A 23,990-nucleotide genomic window follows, 5' to 3' on the forward strand; every position below is an offset into this window, starting at 1 on the left:
CACACACCCCTGCAAGCGTCAACCCAGCTTTGACCTAGCACGTTATGATTGGGCCCTCCTCAATCGCTATCAAACAGGCCATGGCCGGTGCGCTGCTATGTTCCATCGCTGGGGAGCCAGAGACGACACGAACTGCCCCTGCGGCTCCAGACAGACTATGACCCACATAGTCAACGACTGCCACCTCTCCAGACCTGACGCTGTTGTCTGGCTACGGAAGAAGGGCAAACGCTAGAAGAAGAACTGTCATCTACATATAGATCTGTCCTCTATTCTTTATTTTCCATCCATTTGTCTCTGTGTGCTTTAAAAATATCTTCTGATTATCTTGTTTTTTTATATTTATTTATTTTTCCTTTTGTTACCCTTGTTGTTTTTCATTGTTGTTGTAGTTATTATTGTTGTTGTTATGTAGGACTGAGAGAAATGGAGAGAGGAGGGGAAGATGGAGGAGGAGAGAAAGATAGCAGACCTACTTCATCGCCTGTGAAGCGACTCTCCTGCAGGTGGGGAGCCAGGGGCTTGAACCAGGACCCTTGGGCCAGTCCTTGCACTCTGTGCCACTTGCACTTAACCCACTGCACTACCACCCGACTCCCTGATTATCTTGTAATTGAGTCTTTATTTTCAACTTTGTATGATATAGCAGCCTACTCATCCACTGAGGCTTTCATAGTAGAAGTTACAATTATTTTCCACAGTTCTCAATCTTGTCTTTGAGAATAGCAAGGACAGTTATTTTTAATCTTTTTAATGTTTGTGATTCTGATTGTGATAGGGCTTCACACTACTTCTGGTAGGCTCTTTTCATTTCAGTTAGAGAAACAGAGAAAAAATAAGAGATGCCACAGCATTTCTCTGCTATTCAAGACAATTCCCTGGGTGCCATGTGGTCAAGGACATGAACTTAGGTGACAACCTCACAAGGGCAAGGCACTTGCTCCCTCAGGAGATCTATCTTTGGCTCTGGAACATTTTCTTTTTATGCAGAGAGATTTCCAAATTAGCTAGAACATACTAACTTAATGTCTTGTTTGTGGAAATTCCTAGTCTTGCTTGGCCATCTGCCATTGGTGGAGCAACTTATCAAAGCCAGTTAAGGCCAGGGCATCTGAGGTCATTCTCCCTTTCTAAGCCTTACTCCAGCTGTGTTCAGGAATTCAGAGAAAAAGGCATGGTTCTCAATTAGTTGTTCCCCCTGAAATGCTTCCCTTGGCACCTGAGTCAGTGTCCCAAATTCAAGTGATTTCATCCATCTGTCAGTTCCAAAATGCTTGTCCAATTAACCCTGACACTTCTGTCCCACCTCAGAGGCCCCGGTCTGTCCTCTGTAGCTCCAAGACTTTCCAGCTCCTAAGGGGAAAAAGCAAGTCTGTCTACATGTGTGCATGCAGGCTTCTGCTTTCTTATAACTGATTGTTGAAATGCAATTTACATATCATGCATCTCGACTATTTTAAGTGTACAACTCAGTGTTGTTTAGTATATTCACAAAGTTATACAGTCACAACTGCAATCAACTGCAGGACATTTTCGTTACTTCAAAACAAGCCCTGTGTCTGTTAGCTATCACTTCCACTTCCTCCATTTTCCCTCCTTTAACCCTGGGAAACCTCTAGTCTATGTCCCATCTCTATGGATTGTGCTGTTCTGGAAATTTAATGTATAGAACCACATGACACATCACCTTTAGTGATTGGCTACTTTCTTGTAGTGTCTAAACCTTTGAGGTTTATTCACGTTATAAACATGCATCTGTACTTTATTCCTTCTATTATTGCACTTGTATGGTTATCTTTCTACCCATACATCAGCTGAGTGCATCAGCTAATGAATATTTAGGTTGCTATCACTTTTTTTTTCCTATTCTGAAATGAACATCCATGTACTAGTTTTTCTATGGGTATGTCTTTTCATTTGGTGAGTTAGATACCTCAGTATATATGTTAAATACCTTGAGGACCTGCCAAACTGTTTTCCAATAAGGCTACACTATTGTTCATCTCTGTCAGCAGTGTATTCAGGTCCCAATTTCTTTATGTCTTTGTCAATAACATCATTTTGATCCCAGGCATCTTACTCATTATGAAATTGTATCTCACTGTAACTTTGACTTTTTTGTCCCTGGTGGTTAATCATGCTGAATAGTTTTTTATCTGCTTATTGGCCATTTGTGTAGATTTTCTGAAGAAATGTCTACTGAGGTCCATTGCCTTTTTTTAAAAAAACAAAGTTAGATGTCTTTTATTAGGTGCAATTTAAAAAATTTTATATATTTATTTATTTTCCCTTTTGTTGTCCTTGTTGCTTTTTATTATTGTTATAGTTATTATTGTTGTTGTTACTGATGTCATCATTGTTAAATAGGACAGAGAGTAATGGAGAGAGGAGGGGAAGACAGAGAGGAGGAGAGAAAGAGAGACACTTGTTCACTGCTTGTGAAGCGACTTCCCTGCAGATGAGGAGCCGGGGGCTTGAACCAGGATCCTTCTGCTAGTCCTTGTGCTTTGTGTCACATGCGCTTAATCCGCTGTACTACTGCCTGACTCCTAATTTTTAAATTTTTAGTTATAAAAAGGAAACACTGACAAAAACCATAGGAAAAAAGGGGTACAACTCCACACAATCCCCACCATCAGAACTCCGTATCCCCTCCCCTCTGCTGATAGCTTTCCTATTTTTTTTTTAAATAGGTCTCTTCTTTTTAATTATTTTAAGCTTTATTGACAGAACAGTGAGAACTTGAGATGGAGATAGAAAAGGAGAGACACCTGCAGTACTACTTCACCACTCATGACACTTTCTTTCCCCTTGCAGGTAAGGACTAGGGGTTTGAACCTGGATCCTTGTGCCTAGTGATATGTGCACTTTAACCAGGTGTGCCACCACCCAGTCCCTAAGCAACCTTTATATGTTCTAACAATAGGCCTTTTTATTAAGTATATATTTTCAAATTTCATTTTTATTGTTGTAGTTATTATTGTGGTTATTGATGTCATTTTTGTTGGATAAGACAGAAAGAAATGGAGAGAGGAGGGGAAGACAGAGAGGCAGACCTGTTTCACTGCTTATGAAGTGACTCCCCTGCAGTTGGGGAGCTGGGGGCTCAAACCTGGATCCTTACTCTGGTCCTTGCGCGTTGTGTCACCTGTGCTACTGCCCGACTCCCTATTTTCAAATATCTTCTTGAATGTTCTTTTCTTTTGCCTCCTGGTTTATCACTGGGGCTCAGTGCTGGCACTACAAATCCACTGCTCCTGGCAACCATTTTTCCATTTTGCATAGGACAGAGAGAAATTGAGAGAGGAGGGGAAGATAGCGAGAAAGAGAAAGAGACATACAGACACCTGCAGACTTGCTTCACCACTTATTAAACATCCCCATGCAGGTGGGGAGCTGGTGGCTTGAACCCAGATTATTGCATGGGTCCTTGCACTTCATACTTAATGGGGTGTGCTTAATGGGGTGTGCCACTGCCTGGCCCCTCGAATTCTCTTGTATTGTTTTTTTCACTTTATCTTAATTTCTGTACATTCTTTTGCATTGGTAGAGAGTGAGATCAGAGTGCTGCTCTGGCATGTAATGGTGTACTGTGTTGGTCTTATCTGTCTTGTTTTCATGAAATACTAGAAGTCAAAGTCAGTGACTACAGTGCCAGGCCCCCTCCCCAGCCCCCTTCTCTTGCTCATTTTCTCTCTCATTGTTGGTGACAAGTCAGGGCTTTATGCATTTGTGACTTCACTACTCTTGGGCCACTCTTTTATTGATAAGCTGAGAGAAAAAGAGAGAAGGAGAAAGGGAGAGGTAGAGGGGGTGAGGAGGAGAAAGGGGAGAAAGGCAGGCCACATCACCAGAGCTTCTTCTTGTGCTATGGCATTTCCATGTAGTGCTGAGACTCCAACCTGGGCAGTACATGGTAAGGAAAGTGATGCTCCATTTGCCTAGTCCGGCCTTGTGCATGTGTGATGTCACCACAACCAGCCTGCTTTTTCTATCCCATAGAGAGAGACAGAGATGAAGAAGGAGGAGAAAAATTACAGCACTGGAGCCCCTCCTGACATGGAACCTCCCCTGTGATGCCAGGACTTGAGCCAGAGCCATGCAAATGGTGAGGACATGCCCTACCCGGGGACTGCTGTCTTCAACACTGTTTTTCACCTTGTTGTTTGTGGTTTTGGTTGTACATGGTAAACTATTACCTACAAGAAGGCCATTAAATAATCCAAGATTATTATTACTTATTCCCAGACATTTTTAAAGTTTTAAATTGGCATTCTTGATTCAGGTATTGAATTAATTATTTTGTCCATGACAAAGCTCCCCCACCCCCAGAGTTTATTTTTTTCAGAAAGAGAGAAGGGTCAGAGGGAACCAAAGGAAATTACAGATCAAAAGCATCCCCCATTGCCAATGGGACCAGGGGTTTGAACCTAGGTGGTGTGTATGACAAAGCAGGCACCCTCCCACATGACCTCTCTTGCTGTCCCAAACTATTTTTTGTTGATGGTATGAGGCAGGGGACCCAAATCTACTTTTTTTTTTTTTTGGTAGATGGAAGCATCTTCATTAATTATTTTCTTTAACTTTCTTTTGTGGGCGTTTATAGGACCTTGCCCTCAATTTGGATCAACTATGGTAGGGACTGCCCCAATCTCTAAAAGAAGGTTGGGTCAAGATACTCTGCCACTTTAGGAAGACTGGTCCTGCAAGAAGTGCAGCCTAGAATGTTCCTCACTATGACCACAGAATGTGAGCTCAGACCTATAGGAATGCCGAAGTTACACAGGCTTTTGTGCTGAATATGGGCCCCAAATCAAATCGATAGGGTTTACAGTTAATGGTATTTATATACTTTTCTCATTTTTGAGAGCTAATTCTCTACCCTGATCCAGCTTTCTAGTCCTATTTCAAACTCTGACACCATCTCCCCAAACAATACCTTTGGTCCACCTGCAAGTTAGCAGTCAGGCTCAGGCAAAAGTTAGTAAAGTCATGGGCGTCTTGGAATATACCTAATATAGACTTCCTAGCTTTTTCCAAAATGGAGACCCAAATATCACCTGCTATATTCTTGCCTTTACATTTCTGATTATTTAAAGTTTTTTCTGCTTTATATCTTAATGTTTTTTTCAGTCACCTAGTTGCAGATGCTCCCATGGCACCAACCTGACTTCCCTGGGCAGACGACTTCACCAATGTGCCCTGAAAGCCTACCTCCCCAGGTCCCTGCCCTACTAGGGAACGACAGAGACAAGCTGGAAATATGGATTGACCTGCCAATGCCAAAGTCCAGCAGAGAAGTAACTACAGAAACCAGAACCTCCACTTTCTGTACCCCACAATGATCTTGGGTCCATGCTCTAAGAGAGATAAAAAGGAAAGCTTTGAATGGAGGGGATGGGATACAGAACTCTGGTGGTGGGATTGAACTTCTCTTATCCTGTGGTCTTGTTCATCACTGTTAAATCAATGGAAAAAGTAAAAAGAAAAAGAAAGGGTTTTTTTTTCCATAATCTTGACAAAAATATCTCACTTTGTTCCAGTTACCTTAGTTTAACAAAACCAACTTATTATCATTCTATTGCATCCCCATGGGGACCTGTATAGAAAAGTATTCTTTTCCAACTATGACACCATCTCCCCAGACAATAACTTGGGTCCAGATATCAAGCTCAGGCAAAAACTAGTAAAGTCATGGACCCCTTGGAATATACCTAAAATAGGCCTACTAGCTTTTCCCAAAATGGAGACCCCAAATCTTCATCTGCAATATTCTTGCCTTGAGGTTCATGATTAGTTAACAATTTGTTCTACTTTCTATCTTAACTCTTTTTCAGCCACCAGGTTCCAGATGCTGCCATGATGTCAACTGGACTTCCCTGGGAAGATGCCCCCACCAATGTGTCCTGGAATCTCGCCTCCGCAGAGGCCTGCCCCACTAGTGAAAGAGAAAGACAGGCTGGAAGTATGTATGGGTCAACTTGCCAACACCAATGTTCAGCAGGGAAGCAATTATAGAAGCCAGATCTCCCGCCTTTTGTATCCGATAATGATCCTGGGTCCATACTCCCAGGTCCATACTCACAGAGGGATAAAGAATAGGAAAACTATCAAGGGAAGGGATTGGATACAGAGTTCTGGTGGTGGGAATTGTGTGGAATTGTACCCCTCTTATCCTATAGTCTTGTCAATATTTCCATTTTATAAATAAAACATTTTTAAAAAGAAAAGTATTCTTGTGAATATTACACTCATCCCCCACCATGGGGTTTGCTGTTCTCACTGCTCTTGTCCCTGGATACAAAACCCCCCTAACTAACCAGTTCTTTCCTTAGACTGAGTCATCAGCTGCTTCTAAAACACTAATATTTGTATCATGACTGAATTTACCAGGTCTTTCCAGGGTTGGCTACCCAGTTTCTTAATAACTGATGTCAGGGCCTGGGGCAGGAAGGCTGTGCAGAGTGAGCTGCTCAGGGACAAGTCCCACAGGGCAAATAATGGAGTGGCAAGCACATATTCTGAGAAGCTCAGGGTCTGTGTCATGCTGAAGTTGCAGTCCTGGAAAAGTCTTGAGGGCAAAGCCCAGATCTTATATATCCCATGCCTTTGGGAGCTAACACATAGGTTTCTACATAGCAGAGATGCAGGAAATACTTGGGGAGACTGAGGATATCAGCAATAAGGGATTGAAGGATTGGCATGGGGGAACTGGATATGAGTGGGGATTACTCTGAAGCAGTACTGGCTCCCAACGTAATGCCTCCTCTTCCACCTTGGCTAGGCTGGTAGTGGGGCAGATGGGGCAGGTATGGCATGTTTCATGTGACTGACCCTGGAGAGAGTGTGGTGGTTATCTGGATGAAGCTGCATGGTTACTCTGTACACTGTGGGAAGCACCTCCTTTGCAGAGTGTCCCAGTTCAGGGAAGGGTCTGCTCTTTGTTCTGCAGAGACCAGGATGTCAGTGTCTGCATGATCCACTCTTGTCCCACCCCAAGTCTAAGAAGGACCACACACAGGATCAGCCCAGAGCAAGGAACAGGAGGGAGGCACCCAGAGAGCATGGAAGCCTTTTCCCTGCCAGCTGAGAGTCAAATATGGGCTCGGGCCACTGTCCCAGTTGACAAACAACAGAGAAAAGAAAAATTATCTGCCCTTCCCCATGCAAGCATAAAGAGGACTGCCACCAATTGCTTCTGTTCTCCCTGGTCTAAGCTTTTAAGAGAGTCAACATATCAAAGTCTCAGCCTATGTATTAAAAAGACTCTGTACACCTAGAATTACCAAAACCATCTTGAGGAAAAGAAACAGAAATGGAGGAATCACACTCCCAGACCTTAAACTATATTATAAAGCCATCATCATCAAAACAGCATGGTACTGGAACAAAAATAGGCACACAGACCAGTGGAACAGAATTGAAAGCCCAGAAATAAATCCCCACATCTATGGACATCTAATATTTGATAAGGGGGCCCAAAGGATTAAATGGAAAAAGGAGGCTCTCTTCAATAAATGGTGCTGGGAAAACTGGGTTGTAACATGCAGAAGAATGAAATTGAACCACTTTATCTCACCAGAAACAAAAATCAACTCCAAATGGATCAAAGACCTAGATGTCAGACCAGAAACAATCAAATACTTAGAGGAAAACATTGGTAAAACACTTTCCCACCTACACCTCAAGGACATCTTTGATGAATATTTTATATTATTATCAAAAATTTGCAAGAACTAGACCACTGTGCTCCAGTAAATCATCAAACCACAAATGATTGTTTGAGGACTGGGCCTTTTCTTCCTCTGCCTTCCATCACTTCTACTTCCTTATGCTGACTATATAAATTTCAACCTAAGAGTAAGATGGCTTTTTGAAGCAAAAAAAAGTTCACCAACTTCTCAGGCTACTGATCCCTGAGTAAACTTGCTTTACTAGCACTAGCTGTTTATCTTGAGTGTTATATTGTGAGTGGTGAAAGCAAAACCTTGGGTTTCGTAACAAGAGATGATGTTGTATTTGGGGTGGGCCCTAAAACCACTAATGTATTTCTTTTTGAGAGAGAGAGAGAGGTAGAGAGAGATGGAGACACCATAGCACCAAAGCTTCCTTCAATGCAGTGGAAGGTGAGCTCAAAGCTGGATCATAAACATGGCAAGGCAGCACACTATCTAAGTGAGTATTTTTTCAACTTTGGAGATGCATTCTTGTAAGAAGAGAGAGAAATATTACATAGACAATAATGTCAGCACAGAGAGAGTTGTATTGGAGAGATATCTCAGTTGGTTAGAGCACAGAACTTGCATGTCTGAGGCCCCAAAGGCAGCATGTTTAATCCCTAGTAATACCATATGCTAGAACTGAACAGTGCTATGGTCTATCTATTTATCCAAGAGAATGAATGAACAAATTAATAAATCAAACTTTTAAAAAATGACAGAGAGAAGCAGAGAAGGAGGGGTGTACCACCACATACCAAGGAATGCCTGATGGTGCTGGAATCTGGGAGAAATGAAAAAGGAGTGGTCTGTGCAGACTTCAGAGGGAGGGGGGTGCTGATTCCACACTTCTGCTAAGAGAAGTCATTTCTGTGTTGTTAAGTTGGTGGCAGTTATGGTTAAGTCCACGCATGCAAGTCCTGTCTCCTGCCCACCACTCACATATGCATCCAAGCCCAGAGAGTTCAGGGGGAATGTCCAACTGTGTCCATGATATGCTCAGGGCCCATAATGTCTCCCCGACCACAGAAGTCCCTAGGTATGTAACTGGTGACTGGTACAGAGAGGAAGAAGATCTGATTCAAAACCAAACTGGTGGAGCCACAGTGCAGAAACACAGTTCCAAGTTTAATGTTTTCTGAAAAGAATGTACGATTTCATGAGGCAGCAGATGCATGCTTCCCAGCATGCCCGTGGAAATACAGTTTAAAGTCTGACAAACAAAAGTTTTTTTTTTAAAAAAGACTATTTTAAAACTTTTTATTTATTTATTATTGGGTAGAGACTCAGATGGGGAAGAGATAGGAGAGACACCTGCAGCTCTACTTTACCCTTATGAAGCTTTCCCCTGCAGGTGGGGACCAGGGGCTTGAACCTGGGTCCTTAAACACTTTAATGTGTCCGCTTAACCAGGTGCGACACCACCCGGTCCCATAAGCAGTTCTTTAAGAGGAAGTGTATGCTGACTGAGACCCTGCTGCCAGGTTCAGAGAGTCCAGACTCACTGAAGACAGAGGCCTTTAGCAGCAGGAAGGCAGGTTTTCTCATGGCAGAGGGTCTAAAGCAACAGCCAGAATGGTCCTGGCCCTGGGCCTTACTGAGGCAGATGGACCGTGGGGCTTACACCCACCCTGGACTGGAGCACCAACTTCACATGACAATCAGCTCCAGCACTGGAGAGGGGTCTGGTCCTACCATCTGAGACATGTCTTTCCTCTTCTTTTCTGGCTTCAGTGATGGAACTCTGAGGGAGTTCCAGACAGTCCAAGGGGGATCTTTCCAGATCCCTCCAGATTTGGGGCTCAGAGAAAGCCCTGCTTTCATATTGAGGAGATCTGCTATTGCCCTCCATTGACAGAGACCAGGCTCAGCCTGGCATCCTACCCCTCTTCAACCTGAACCACTTCAATTTTATGGCTCAGAAAGGGCATCTGACTCAGGCCAGGTCACTGCCATGGGGCATGGCCATCAGTCTGGCAGGTCCTCAAGATGATTTTTCCATGTGGCCTGAGAGAAATAAGCTAGATGAGGTTTCCAGGATCCCCATGTCCTGGTAAAAAGGGACAAAGAAAAGAACAGCTCACCCTCCAGTTTGCTATCCACAGTTTCTGAAATACCATGCATAGTCTCCAATAGTTGCTTAAATATTCCCCAGGGCTAGAATAAGGAAGATTTCCTGAACTGGCAAAATTGCTCACTTGGAGAGGATTCTGGCTTTGCCAGGCATGTAAGCCAGGTTCAAGCCTGGCTTCCACTGCATTGGAGGGAGTTTCAGTGCTGTAAAGCCTTGTCATTTCCTCTCCTGTTTTCTCTCTCTCTACCTGAAAATATCAGCCTGAAACAGTGAAACCTTGGTCATGGGGAGAAAGAAAAAGGAGGGAAGAAAGAGAGAAAGAAGGGAAGAAAGAAAGAAAGGAAGGAAGGAGGGAATGAAGGAAAGGAGAAAGAGAGAAAGAAAGAGAGGGAATGAAAAAGGAAAGAAGGAAAGGAGAAATTTAAAAAGAAAAGGAAAGAAGACTCTTTGCCATATCCAGACATGTTTTGCCTGGGCCATGGGCCACTTAAGGATGTGATTCCAGAGGGGGCATTTGCCCCTGTGATTTCATCCACAGAGGGCCAGAACACACAGCAACATTCACTTCCTGTCCCTGCTAAAGAAAAATGTGGGGTAGAACGCCAGAGCTGGGGAGCAGGGAGCAGGGTAGTGGGGGAGGTGAAGGGCCAGGGGGCCTTTTGATGCTGGACCATTGGAACCCAGTGGGGTGGGAGAACAGGCAAGCTGGAGATGAGGAGGTGCCATGGGTTAGGGCTCTGTGGAGTGCTTGACCAGGTAGCCACTGAAGGTGATGTAGGTGTCAAACTCATCGCTGAAGATGGCGTTCTCGCGCTCCCCCCGGAAGAGCCTCACCCAAACCTCGTCCTGCTCCTGCAGCTCCAGCAGCAGGCTCTGGCTCTGCATGATGCTGCGGTCGCTCACCTGGGCGTACAGGATCACTGCCACCTCCTCATTCCTCATGATATGCAGGTAGGTCTCCTTCTGGTTCCAAGTGTGCACGTTGAGGTTGAAGAAGTAGATGCCAGGTACATAGCAGTAGAACCGGCCTGTGAACATGTTGAAGTGGCCGTAGAGGTTCACAAACTCCGTGTCGAAGATGACAGTCTGGTAGTAGTCATTGCTGTGCAGCGGCTTCTTGCGGCCCACTGAGAAGGCTGCATAGTGATTCTTGCAGCGGTCCCCAGGGGCTCCGATGGACCCCTTCTGTCCCTTGGGGCCCATGTGGCCCCGGGCACCTGCAGAGCCTGTCTTGCCATATTTGCCCTGCAAGCCCCTGTCCCCTCGGTCTCCCTTCTCACCTGCAGGGGCGGGAGGCACAGAAACACTATGGAGTAAGCCTGCCCACATGCCAGGTTTGGTCCCTTTTCCCTCCAGAAAGAAGACCTGCCTTTCCTTTTGATTTTTTTTTTTTTTAACTTCTGGGAGTTTCTGACAGGGCAAAGAGAATATGTGGGCTTATCCAAAAGCAACAGGCCCTGCGGCAAGGCCCACTGCCCTCTGAGTAAATATCAATAGATGTGAGGACTTATAGAGCTGGGACCTGTACCCCATGTATCCCTAGAAGATTTTATCATGCTAGGAGATGGCAGGTCTGAAAGGAGCTGTGGGTAGGATGATGAGGCTCAAAACATGGGCTTTGAGCCCTGGTGTGGGGGTGTGGATAGGGGAGGCCCCTGGCTGCCCTTTCTTCCTTCTCTCATCTTGGCCTGGGCAGGCAGCCGAGCTCTCCCTTGGTAACATGTGCTTAACTGAGTGTGCCATAGCCTAGCTTCCCAAGTTCTACCTTAAAAAGGGACCCAAGAGCACCAGAAATGGGGTTTCTTCCTCCCCCTCTTCCTCCTTGCTCAGTTACAGCCTGTCTGGTCTGTGGTCCTCCAAAAGCCTTCTTTGCTTCTGTCCAACCCACTCCAACAACTCCATTGTCCCCCCAAGGACAAAGCAGCCCCCACCACAAGGGGAGGGTCTCTCTGCCAATCCTTGTGGCAGCCTGACCTTTCAGAATGGTGATGTTGATCTGGGGCACTGGGATGGCTTGGTACATGGGGGTGCTGGGGTCACAGCAGCGCAAACACTGGGTTGCTGAGGGCTCCTCATCTTGCTTGGGGCTGTATTTTTCATGATTTTCTTCAATCCTGAGGGCACAAAGACATCACAGTGAAAGCCATGGGCTCCCAGAGCAGGGAACCCCTCTATTCTGCTGCCTGGAGGTATGGAACTACACCCAGCCACATTAACTTCCCCTTTGACAGAAAACCTAAGTGGGTCTTTGCCAACTTAGTGGTCCTCAGTGAACCCTCAGAAAGAGCCACTGCCTTCTATAGAAAGCAGTCAGCACTGGGAACAGCCACAGCACTCAAGCCTTGTGGTCTGTGTCAGGTCTGCTGCCTGAGCAAAACTTGCACAGGAAGGGGTTTCATTTTATTTCATTCTTTCTGTTAGAGACAGAGCGCAGGGCTGGACCTATTTGAAGCCAGTGGGATAGATAAAGGCATAATAATGCTGTGACCATTCCCTTCCTAGGGCTGTGGTTCTCCAAGATACTGCGTCAGTTGGCCATTTGTAAAGGGGAGGGGGGCTCCACTAAACTGTAGGGTCCTTGGAGATACAACAGTTAATTGGCAACCCAGTCCTGGGAGAAAGGCAGGTGTGACTGTGGTGTGATGGCTCCATGCCACCACCTTCTGGTCTCCCATCACATTGCACAGTGAACCAACCCTCTGGCTCCTAGCTCTGAGCAATGAAATCACCTTGGAGGTGGCACTGTCCCTTCAATTCAAAGGGCCAACTATGTCTCTAGTTCCACTCTTGTCTTAATGTCCCAGATGATTCAGGAAATGTATCTCTGTGCTCCAAACTTAGCCTCACAATACCCCCAACTCCCAGGTAGTCCACATTCCCATCTCTAGAATGTGAACAGCTCCACACATGCGTAGTGTCTAAAAAACTAATGGGCTGTAACTGCAACTTCACCCCCAGAACCTTCTCTTTTCAAACTCTCTTCCTTCTTGGTCAGTCATTTGATCATTCTAGACACCTCTCTGGACTCTCCACCTCAGCCCAGATCTTAAGTGGTCAGGATCCCATTAACACACTCATTCCAGAGTCTGACTTCGTCCCTGCTCCTTTGATGACCATCTCCAGTCATTCTGGAGCTCATGGCACTTCAGCCTATTCTCTGCTTCTTTCTAGATATCTGTGATGGTGAGGCCTCTCTGTGACTGCTCACTCCTCTCCAGGATTTTCCCAGTAGAACATGTTCAGGAGACACCCTTCCTTCACAGGATCACAGCTTGCAACTCACCCACCCCCAGCACCCATCTCCCAACACACAGACCCACCAGTCCTATTACCAGTCACCTGTGCCACCTGCATGGTCAAATGCCACATGCACCCATCCTGGCTGTGAGACACGTCTCTTCCTTCGTACTTGAGAGAGTGCCAGGAATTCCTCAAGATCTAGGCACTCCTCTGCTTAGCCTTTGGTGCCTTTCCCTACCCCAGGCATGGGCAGACTCATACCCGAGTCCACCTTTTTGCTCAGAGTGATGTGGATTCCACAAAGACGCTGGGCTCCTGCAGGTCAGAGACTGGCCATTCAGGTGTGTGTTTCCAGTGTCTTAAGATGGCCTGAAGGATGGTCAACCCAACCAATGCTTGTTGACTGAGAAGGATAGTGGGAGGAGAAGGAATAAAGAGAAGAGGGGGAGAGTAAAGAAGAAGAGGTGGAAAGGTAAAAAGAGGGGAAGGAAAAGGAAGAGGAGGAGGGGAAGAGGATAGAGGAGAAACATGTCTCCTATCAGATCATGTTCAATTCCATTCTAAGCCTGAAGCTTGAGTATCAGGTCAGCCCTAAGCTCAAAAGCACAGGTAGAATCCCAAAACCAACATGTGACTGTCCCCAAGGTTCCTGAGACCTTATGTAGATGAGTGACAATTTGAAAAGTAACCCCTGACATATGCATATCACTAAAGACAATGATGAGCATATGTTTGAGGATAATGCCTCTCAAGAGATCCACAGCATCTTATGGAAGGTCACATGCTCTTGTCAACGGCCAGCAATTTTCTCCCCTGTAGTTGGGCCATATGGTCAGTGGTGTGGAGACCAGCTCACAGACTGCCCTCACCTCTGCTTCTGACTTGGCTTCCAGGTGCTATTAAGACCCCATGCAGACAGTCACAGGACACAGCCCTCCCAGAAAGGTACTGCGGAGAGAGGTTAGAGTCTTGGGTCCCTAAGCTTAAGGATGTGACTTCCAAACCTTCTGCAAAATCACCTTTCTTAGAGGGTGAACTAGACTAAGATCCTGTTGTGGGTTGCAGATAAGATGCCTGAATCCCAGGGAAGAGATATGACTCCTCTCCTCCCAGACCAGTCTCCAGAGATGGCCTGACTCTTCTCAGATCTGGCTACGCTCCTTCAAATGCTGCAGCCAATGAGCTAAGTTCTGGAGGCCCCTGGTAAGCCATGCTCTGCAATGTCTCACCTTTCAGTGTGATCCAATGGTGGCTCCCCAGTTCCCTCTTGCTCCTGAGGGTCTGGCTGTCCATGTGGCACACGGCTCAGCACCAGGCTGCAGGTAAAGGCCAGGAGCAGGCAGCTGGTCAGAGAGAATCCCAGTGCCTGGCAGCCCATTTTCCCTCCAAGCCTGTGGAGACACATGGGGCATGTGATCTGGAAGGGGCTCGGACAAACCCACATAAGTTGTCTTGAAGGTTCATAACTGAAAAGCCTTCAGCCATGGGGTCTTCTGGGGTGGGGGTGACAACACATTCACTGCCACACTCCCACTCATCCCTGCTCACCTGTTCTAGCACTTTCACACACTCAGCACACTCAGACATGTACGCTCCCACGCTCATATAGTTTCTGCACACCCACTCCTACACCTCTGCACTCACACACCCCAACACACTGCCTGTACCCACATACACACTCATATGCTCTCATACATGAATGCAGGTACACTTATACTCTCATAACCCACACATGTGTGTACTCATAAATACACATGTGTATACATTCTAGACAGACAGCTCACATGCAAAATCACACTGCTCTAACACCCATAGATACCAAGTCTCAACATGTGCACAAAGTCGCATATTGCACACCCCAGTCTGGCACAGATCACCCACAGCTGCTTACAGCTGATGAACTGCACACCCTGATCATGGAGTTCCCCACCTCCACCTCAAAGAGCAGGCTCCCTAAGTCACAGGGCTGGCAGACAACCCTTTATGGGCCCTATCAGGACAATGAGCATCTTCTGTGCAGTCACCACCCAAAGACACTGCCCCAGCCTACAGGGGGATGAAAGTGGCAGCAAGTTCCCTTCTGGCCACAAGGGGGCATGCAAGGAGCTTGGCGTATCTAAGCAAGGAGCAGCTACGTCTGGGACTCTAGGTTCCTGCTTTTTACAGGCAGAGGAGTCTGTGCTCATGGCTCTCAGCAGATCACTTTGACAGAATTCTTCTCCAAATCTGAGATTTCACCTAGGATGCAGAAGTTCTTCTATCCAGAGGACTAGAATGAAGCCACCTAGGGTACCCAGGGAGCCCACTTGGACCAATGCCTGGACTTAGACTAGGCATAGCAACTCCCCTCCTCATCTTCAGGTTGGGGTGTCTGGGTCCCTGGGATGTTGCTGGGGGGGGGAACTCATAGTCTCCACTCTGAGGGAAGAGCTGACATGCTCCCCCGAACATACAACCCAGTTTCTCAAAGGTCCTTTGAGCACCCTCAACCCCTTCAGCTTTGGACTGCAGCCCCGGGGATCAGAACCAACACTGATAGATTGCACTACATAGGCCAGAGAAAGTGGAGTGCACATTAAAGTTCCTTTAGACTTTGCCCATATGCTCTATTGGTCTATCATCGACTCATCCACCATCTCTCTGTCCACCTGCTTATCATTTCTTCAGTATCCTTGGCAGAGCATTCAAGTTCCTTCTGGTATGACCCAAGACTCCTCATTCTGTGTGCTTCTCAAACTTTAATCTGAACACACACCAACTGGAAAATATTGTTAAATTTTAGATTCTGGCTCACCAGATCTGGGTCAGGGCTTGGAGGGTCTGCATCTTCTAAGAGCCTCAGGTTCTCTGCCAATGCTACTGGTCCCCAGACCACACTTTGAGTACTGGGACCTACTTACAAACTTGAATGTTTGACATCCGTGTGCCAGCAGTTATAACTCTCTTTCCCCTGTAGAGGAGGACTCTTCTTTCCTCCACTCTTCTTCTAGTAACCAGGTTAACAGGAATAATAACTTCACTAGGCCCTGTGCTAGATTATTTTAACCAGTTTTAAAACCCACTAATTTAACACTGACCTTAGTGTCCTTGGAGGGAGGACACTAGGTTGACACAATGGGCAAGGTGGAAGATATTACTCTAATTGCAGGAATTGTGGATGCAAGGAATAGTACTGCATTAAAACTGAATTTGGAAAACAGTCACAAACTCACATTTCCCACCCCTATCCTGTCCTAGCTTGCCCTGGTTCTTCAGAATTCAAAAGCTTAGTTTTAGGAGGAAAAGCACAGACAACTTTTCATGATCTAGGAGGCAGGAAAATGTGATGACCTCTGACCTCTGTATGTGTACCCTGGAATATCTACCTCCTATTTTCTCAGTCTTCTACCCCCACCTGCACAAAGGTTCCCTGAGACGAGAGTGGAGGAGGCAAAATGGAGAAAGGGCTTCTGCCTTTAGGCACATTTGAATGGCAGTAGAGACATTCCATTCTCACAAAAAGTTTTTAATGCTTATCTTTCTGTGGTGTGTGTGTGTGGGGGGACAAATTGAGCTTTAGCCAGCAAACATTCCCATGATGATATCTAGACCATAACAGACCACGAGTGGAACCTTAAGGAGATAGTACCCATACACTGTTAGTCCAGATTTACAAATGAGGACAATAGGGGACAGAGAGAAATTGGTTAGCCTAAGTCAGCCATGTAGTTTTCCCCTTTTATTTGACAAAAGAGAAACTGAGAGGGGAAGAGGGGAGGGGTGGGGAGGGGAGAGGTGAGACAGAGAGAGAGAGAGAGAGAGAGAATGAGAACTACGTCATAGCTTGTGAAGCTTCCTGCCTGCAGGTGGGAACTGGTGGCTTGAACCTGGGTCCTTGTGCATGGTGATGTGTGTGCTCAACTGAATATGCTACCACCTGACCCAGTTAATTATGTATTTAAGCTGGAGTGAGGTGGAGGCAGGATTTGAAGGTACACAGGGTGTCCTGAGATCACATCAAAATCCCACCTGGCCTTTGAGACCTCTCAACATTACTTCTGAAGCCTTCCCAGATACCTCACTTGGCAAAACCTTCTCTCTTCTCATTTGGTCTTCAGCTTGTCTGTCTATGAAGAGTTTTGCTTGGCCCATGAGAGTCCACAGGGCAGAGTGTGGCCTCCAAGACCTGGGACATGGTCTAGGTCCTTTTGGGCCAGCCAAGTGTTCTACAGCACCCTGAATTTGACTGCTGCCCAACAAATATTTGTCACATTAAAGTGTCTGAATCTATTTATTTCTCTATTTCTGTCCTTCCTCTATTTCTCTTTGGTGCCTTAGTAATTGCTCTTTTATTTTTCTTCTCTTTTAAATGCTAAGCTTCTAGCATTTGAAAAGTGGTTTTCTTTTCCTTAAACATTTTTTTTCTGAATCCAAAGTAATGTTTATTCATTTTGGAAAATCTTGAAAGTAACCACACAAAGAAGCATAGTCCATTTTGGGTGCTTTTATCCCTAGAGCTCCTAGGCCCTGGCAATATTGACACTATTGGCCATTATTGGGGGACACCCTGCATTCCTGGGCCTCACCCCCCTACATGCCAGTAGCACACCTTCTAAGCATGATAGCCAAGCAGGTTTCCCAATTTTGCTGCAAGTCTGCCAAGAAGCAACCCCCCTTCAATTAAGAATTAGGGATCAACTTCAAGGCAGCACCCTTCAGCCTGTAAATGTGTCTCTCTTATCTGGGGAAGGTGTTTTCCAAACCTTGATCAGAAGAGATAGGGAGGAGAAAGCATCAGTTTAGGGGTGATGATGTTAGTGGGGGCACATGACAAACCAGCACAGAACTGGAGTTGCCCACAGAGATAGAGAGAGTTCTGCTTAAAGAGTGTCCTCTTGAGATCCACAGATATCTCACCAGGCTGGTGAAATAGTTTACTTGGATAGTGTGCATTTTTGCCATGTACATGACCCAGGTTCAAGCCTGGCCCCCACCACACTGAAGGAACCTTAAGTGCTGTGATTTCTTTGACTCTTTCTATGTGCCTGTCTCTATCTAAGAGAGAGAGAGAGAGAGAGAGAGAAGGAAAGAATGGAAGAAAGAAAGATGGCCAGGTAGTGGTATGCCTGAGTAAGTGCAAGGACCTGGATTTGAGCCCCCAATCCCCACCTGTAGCGGTGGGGCGGGAGGGGGAGTGCTTCGTGAATTGTGAAGTAGGTCTGCAGGTATCTCTCTCTCTCTCTCTCCTCCTTCCTTCTCAATTTCTCTGTCCTATCAAATAAAATAGAAAGAAAAAATAATGGGGAAAAAATGGCTTCCCAGAGTGCTGGATTTGTGTTGTCAATGATGACTTTGGTGGAAAGAAAGAAGAAAAAAAAAAAGGAAAGAAAGAAGATAAAAGAAAGATTGTTCAGACCCATTTTATCAAGTTCCATTGCAAAGTCAGCACCATAGTGTTATAGTCATTTTAGTCAATTATGGGCAAAAGCAGTTATTTCCCAACATCTAACCAAACAAACTTAGTTCCAGGTTGCTTTTAGGGATTTCAAGAAAAATGAAGTTCCCTACAGAGGATAAGCTTTAGCCCCAGAAAAGGGAATGTATTGCATTTTTCAAAGGGAGCTCTCGGCAGTGACCCCTTAAGGGCCCCCTGGCCAGTGGGGTGTGCCATGCAAGATCCTGGCCAGTTTCAACCTCCTTTGCTTCAACCCAGTTTCCCTGCTGCTTTGCAGTCCTGACATCTGACACCAAGCCCAGCATGACTCAAGCTCTCAATTTGCCTTTTCCAAACCATAAGAAGAACAGCCAAATTCCACTGCCTGTCATGAGCATCTTTATTCTCTTACCCAGCCCCCTGGGTCCATACATTCTTTAGCTCTCCACTCCACCACCAACTGAACCTCCCCCAACAGGAAAGAACTCCTTTCTAGGAAGTGGAGAGAACAGGGAGTCAGGGTCTGCAGGAGTGCAGCCTCTGAAAATACTTCTTCCTTGAGAACTGTTACCCCTTCTCACCCCACACCCCAAGGACCTGGGGTAATTCCTCGAAGCAGACAACATTCACACTCATATTCAAGTGTCCTTTTGCCTGTGCAAAGCCTGTTCTGTGATGTTGTTGGTCCCCCACCTCTGCAGTCCTGCCTTCATGTGACGTATACTCCAGGCACTCTGTTTGTGTTTTGTCTTAATGCTGCACTCAACCTAGCACTATTTGAAAACATCCTGTTATAGACATGCTTTTCCATTTTCCTTAATCCTCACTGGGTGAACAGCTGTCCTGGGAGGTGAGAAGTACAGAGCCTGAATTAAAAGGAGCCTTCGAAGACAAGTCAAATGACCATGTAACTCAAGAATTCCAAACATTCACTAGAAAAGTGAACACAGGCATGACTGACTGAAAGCCCACGATTTGCGGGGCCAGGCGGTGGTGCACCAGGTTAAGTGCACACATTACAGTGCGCAAGGACCGGGGTTCAAGCCCCTGGTCCCTACCTGCAGGGGGAAAACTTCACGAGTAGTGAGGCAGGACTGCAGGTGTCTCTGTGTCTCTTCCCCTCTCTATCTCTCCCTCCTCTCTCAATTTCTCTCTGTCTCTATCCAATAATAAATAAATAAAAATATTAAAAAAAAGAAAGCCCATGATTTGCAAAGCATTATGTAAGAGCTTGGGAGAAAGAAATCCAACCCTAAATTGAATATGTTCCCTGACCTCAAGATGATAGCAGTCCCCTGAATGAGACAAAGCTCACTCAAGGTGAGATGCAGATGGGTCAGAATGGCCAGTGGTTAACATTCTTGAACTGTGCAACCCAATGCAGAGACCTTTGACTATAGGTGCTTATTTAACCTAATATTAATTGTAATAAAATTACATAAAACTCTATTTCAGAACTGAGGTAGTCATAGTCTGAGAACTCAATAATTCTCATAGCTAGGAGCTACCACTTTGGGCAGAATAGACACCAAGTCCTTGTAGAACGCCCTACTGCCCTGCTCCATTCTATTAAAATGAAGTCATGAGGGAGGGAGAGGAAAGAAACAAAGAGCTGGCCAGAAATCTGGGAATCATTTAAACTCCTTCTGCTCAGACATCCACCACACTGAATCAGTCACCCACCATTTTTAATGGCTCCTGAAGGCGTCTTCTTTCTACCAGTTGCCTGGATTTGATGCTTTCCAGGAGCTCTAGCTCTGGCTGTGCCCCAGATCTCCACCCACCCAAAACAAACATCTTTGTCTGAGTTTTCTAGGGCACAGGTGCTACCTCCAAATTCTACAAATTCCTCCCACAGTTAAAGTCTTCTTGTTCAGTGTCCAGTCAGTTTTCACTTCAACATGGCATCAACTGTCCTCTTCTATGACCTTCTGCCATTTCCTGTCCAGTCTCCCTTACACCAGAAATTTCTGCTTCAAAACTTGATGAGATTCTTCTGTTGAGATGCTTACATCTCTCTAGTTGAAAAAGACATGATATTGGGGTGTACTTCTGGACCTGATGACCATCAAGGTTTTCTTTCACATGACAACTACTCTCCATCCCCAGAATCAATGCCTCACGCACCCATCAAACTGCATTGATGGGACTTAGGGGGTAGACATATGAATACCAAGCTCAGATCCATATCACATTGAACTTTTTCTTCTGTGGCCAGCCAGAACTACTTATTTATCTATTTATTTTTTGCTACCAAGATTATTGCTGTGGCTCTATAACTGTATGACTCTGCCACTCCAGGCTCCCATTATTTTTTTTTCCTTTTGCCTTCTTTTTGATAGTAGAAGAAAGAGAAAGAGGAGAGAGAGAGAGACAGAGACAGAGACTGCAGCACTGTTCCATCCCTTGTGAAACTTACCCCTGCAGAGGGGACCAGAGGTGTGAACCCAGTTCCTTGCATACAGAAGCATGTGCACTCTACAACACACATCACCCAGAATCTCAGAAGATTTTGAACATTCCCAGCTACTCCACCTGCAACCCAGTAGAGGATTCAGCAGGGAGCTAACTACAGAGGAGTGGTGCCTCGTCCCAGAGATGTGAGTGCTCTGCCCCTAGGCCACCAGTTGGTCTTCTACTTTCCTCTTATCAAGAAGATTCTTTCAGATTAGAGTGATATCTCACTGAGTAGGGTGTGTGCCTTGCCATGTGCTCAGGCCCTGACACCACCTGGGAGGTGTTATGGCAACAGAGAAAACTACAGTGCTGCAGTGTCTCAAGCCACTCATGACCAAGCACTAGGCTTCAAAGAAGAGGTCCAGGAAGTTGTACAGTAGATAAAGTCTTAGACTTTCAAATGTGAAGTCCTGAGTTCATCCCTGGAATCACATGTACCAGAGTAATGCTCTGGGTAGGTCTCTCCCCCCCCCCCCGCTCTCTCTCCTCCTACTGTTAATAAGTACAAACTGTTTATTTAAAAAAAATTACTCTCAGGGATGGGCAGTGATGTACCGTGTTGAGCAAACACATTCCAGTGCATAAAGACCCAAGTTCAAGCCCTGATCCCCACCTGCAAAGGGAAGTGTCACAAGTGATGAAACAGATCTGAAGGTGTCTGTCTTTCTGTATTTTCTCTCTCCCCCTTCCCTCTCAACTTCTCTCTGTCTCCATCAAAAAATAAATAAAAATATTAAAAATCTGCTTTCTAGCTAAGAAAAAGACTTGCTTGGCAGCTGGGGGAATATTTGGCAGTATATTTGGTCACTTGTAAAGCAAAGTCTTCCTTGAATAGGATTGAGGTTGGACTCCTGTGAAGGAGAGAGAGAGAGACAGAGACAGAGATTGAGACTAAGAGTCTTCCCCAACCCCCAGCCCCTTCCACTTCTCCTGGCCTGTGGCAGCAGGAGAGACTCACATAGCGCAGGGAGAGTGTACAGTCGAGGATTCTGCCAGGCCCTGCCAGGAAGAGCACGCTGGCTGCAGGCATCAGGCCTTCAGGGCACCTGGCCAGCCCAGCCTCCAGTTCATGCTTTTTCCCAGTGAAGACAAAGATTTTCTTCACTAGAGCACTGTCCTCACCTGACCTCCTTGCTCTGAGAAGCCTGTGAGACAGAAGAGCCAGGGATAGCTCATCTGAGACACTGAACTTCTTACTCTGCAGGTAGGCTGGCCACCACAGTATCCTTTCCCACAGCAGGGACACCCTAGGGTCTGATTACTCCCAAAACATGCCAAGAAACAGAAACAGGAAACTCTGAGTTGTGTCCCATGCACCAGATCCTTATGGTCCTGGTTTCTGGCGACTGGAGTTCAGTATAACTTCTTGCAGCCATCACCAGAGGAAGCTAGACAAGGAACAGAACATGTGACTTCTAGGTCACGAATATAATTTACCACTATATAGTTTAGTCTGGGCATCTCGCCTGGAGACTCTGGCTAAGATCCCCAACATGCCTCATGAAAGCAGGGTCTGTCTATCTTTAACTTCCAGGCTCTCTGGGAACTTTACCAGGGAGGCTCATCCTCGTCCTCTGCCTGAACTGGGCTCCCATCTTGCAGTGTTTCTTTTTTATTACCCTGTTGAGGACAGGCACCACATGGCTGCACACTCAGCCTTCTGTCCTCCCATCCAGACATGCTCTCTGCTTGTCTTTCTACATGACAATTTTATTTTATTTATTTTTTGAAAGATTTTATTTATTTATTAATGAGAAATGATAGGAGAGATAGAAAGAACCAGACATCACTCTGGTACATGTGCTGCCAGGGATTGAACTTGGAACCTCATGCTTGAGAGCCCTAAGCCTTATCCACTGTGCCACCTCCCAGACCACAACATGACAGTTTTTAGTTGGCACACTCTGCCTCCACCTCCCCTCCCCCACCCCCTGCCAACAACATACCCCTTGTCTGGTTACTGAGTTCTAGGCCTCTGCTCACCAAAACAGTAGCCTCTGGCCCACAGAACTAGTTAGTCTAGTTAAAAGGAAACAGCACTGGACCACAACTCCAGTACCAAGTAGGACAAAGGGGTGTGGTGGGTAGGTGGTGGCTCTCCTGGTAGTGCACAAGTTACCAAAGACAAGGACCTGGTTCAGGCTCCTTGTTCCCACCTATAAGGGTGAGGGGAGGGGAAGCCTGACAAGTGGTGGAGCAGTGGTGCAGGTGTCCCTGCTGTTTCCCTTCTCTATCTCTCGCTCTTTTACTTATTATTTAAAAATCAGCTCCAGGAGTGGCAGAATCATGCAGGTACAGAGAGGCCCAGCAATTACCCTGGTGCAAAATAAAAATAAGGGGGTAAGGGGTAGGGGACAGGTGAGAAAGGAAGGAAAGAAAGGGGAAAAAGAAAGAAAAGCTTTTTAGCCAAGGGAGGCTAATTCCAGTAGCTTCCTTCCTAGACAGTGGCATTCTGAATGCTTTCCTCACCTCAAACATTCCTTAGACCAAGTACCAGCTGTCTGTGAGCTCTCCCTCTTACATCTGCCCCAATTAAACCCTTCATTAACTTGCCTCCTATACCCCAGCACCCAGCACACTATTCCTGTTGCATTTACTGCTCCTCCTGGGCCTGCCTGAAATCTGGGTAGAGGGTGTGTTCCCTGTTTCTCAATCCTCACCAACTCCAGCTCCAAAAGCCTCCTCTTGTCTCTGTCCCCAATGGCTTCTGTCCCCACTACTTGTTCTTCTGTCACTGGTCTCTCTGACACTCATCCTGCTTCCAAACTGCTTATATCTTTCGTTGCAAAGCCTGGGTTTTGCATTAGGTTTTGCATTGTCATGTCTCACCTCTGGTCCATCATCCCCACTCTGACACATGCATCTTCTGCTCCAGTCACCTGAGGCCACCTTCTCCAGTAAGTGTCCTGGGCACTCTCCACCCCAGCACCCAGCGTGGACCATCTAGATGGCTGGCATCCTGATCTAGTTCCCTCTGGACTGAGAATTTCTGGTAAAGGGCTATGTGTGCCTCCTTTCACAGGTATCTCCTGAGTCCAGTGCCTGGCTTTCAATGATGGCTGAAGTCCACACTCATCTCCTGGGCACT

The 23,990-nt window shown here is 46.1% G+C and overlaps 1 protein-coding gene across 8 annotated transcripts in view; it reads right to left on the minus strand.

The window, feature by feature from the left end:
• Positions 1-23,990, minus strand: part of C1QTNF1 (C1q and TNF related 1) — a 72,033-nt gene that overhangs the window by 19,413 nt on the left and 28,630 nt on the right. For 5 of the 8 annotated variants that reach the window (XM_060171894.1, XM_060171891.1, XM_007532958.3 and 2 more), the window contains 3 exons: positions 14,262-14,423; positions 11,767-11,906; positions 8,826-11,072 (listed from right to left, as the gene is read on the minus strand). In XM_060171894.1, coding sequence (XP_060027877.1) covers positions 10,522-11,072; positions 11,767-11,906; positions 14,262-14,410 — 840 coding nt within the window. In that variant the 5' untranslated portion in view covers positions 14,411-14,423 and the 3' untranslated portion in view covers positions 8,826-10,521. Of the gene's footprint in view, positions 1-198; positions 1,354-8,825; positions 11,073-11,766; positions 11,907-14,261; positions 14,424-23,990 lie in introns of those variants that run through there. The other 3 variants (XR_009544727.1, XM_060171892.1, XM_060171893.1) reach the window with 3 other exon arrangements.

The sequence above is a fragment of the Erinaceus europaeus genome, chromosome 14 (genome assembly GCF_950295315.1).
Source record: "Erinaceus europaeus chromosome 14, mEriEur2.1, whole genome shotgun sequence".
Classification (NCBI taxonomy): Eukaryota; Metazoa; Chordata; class Mammalia; order Eulipotyphla; family Erinaceidae; genus Erinaceus; species Erinaceus europaeus.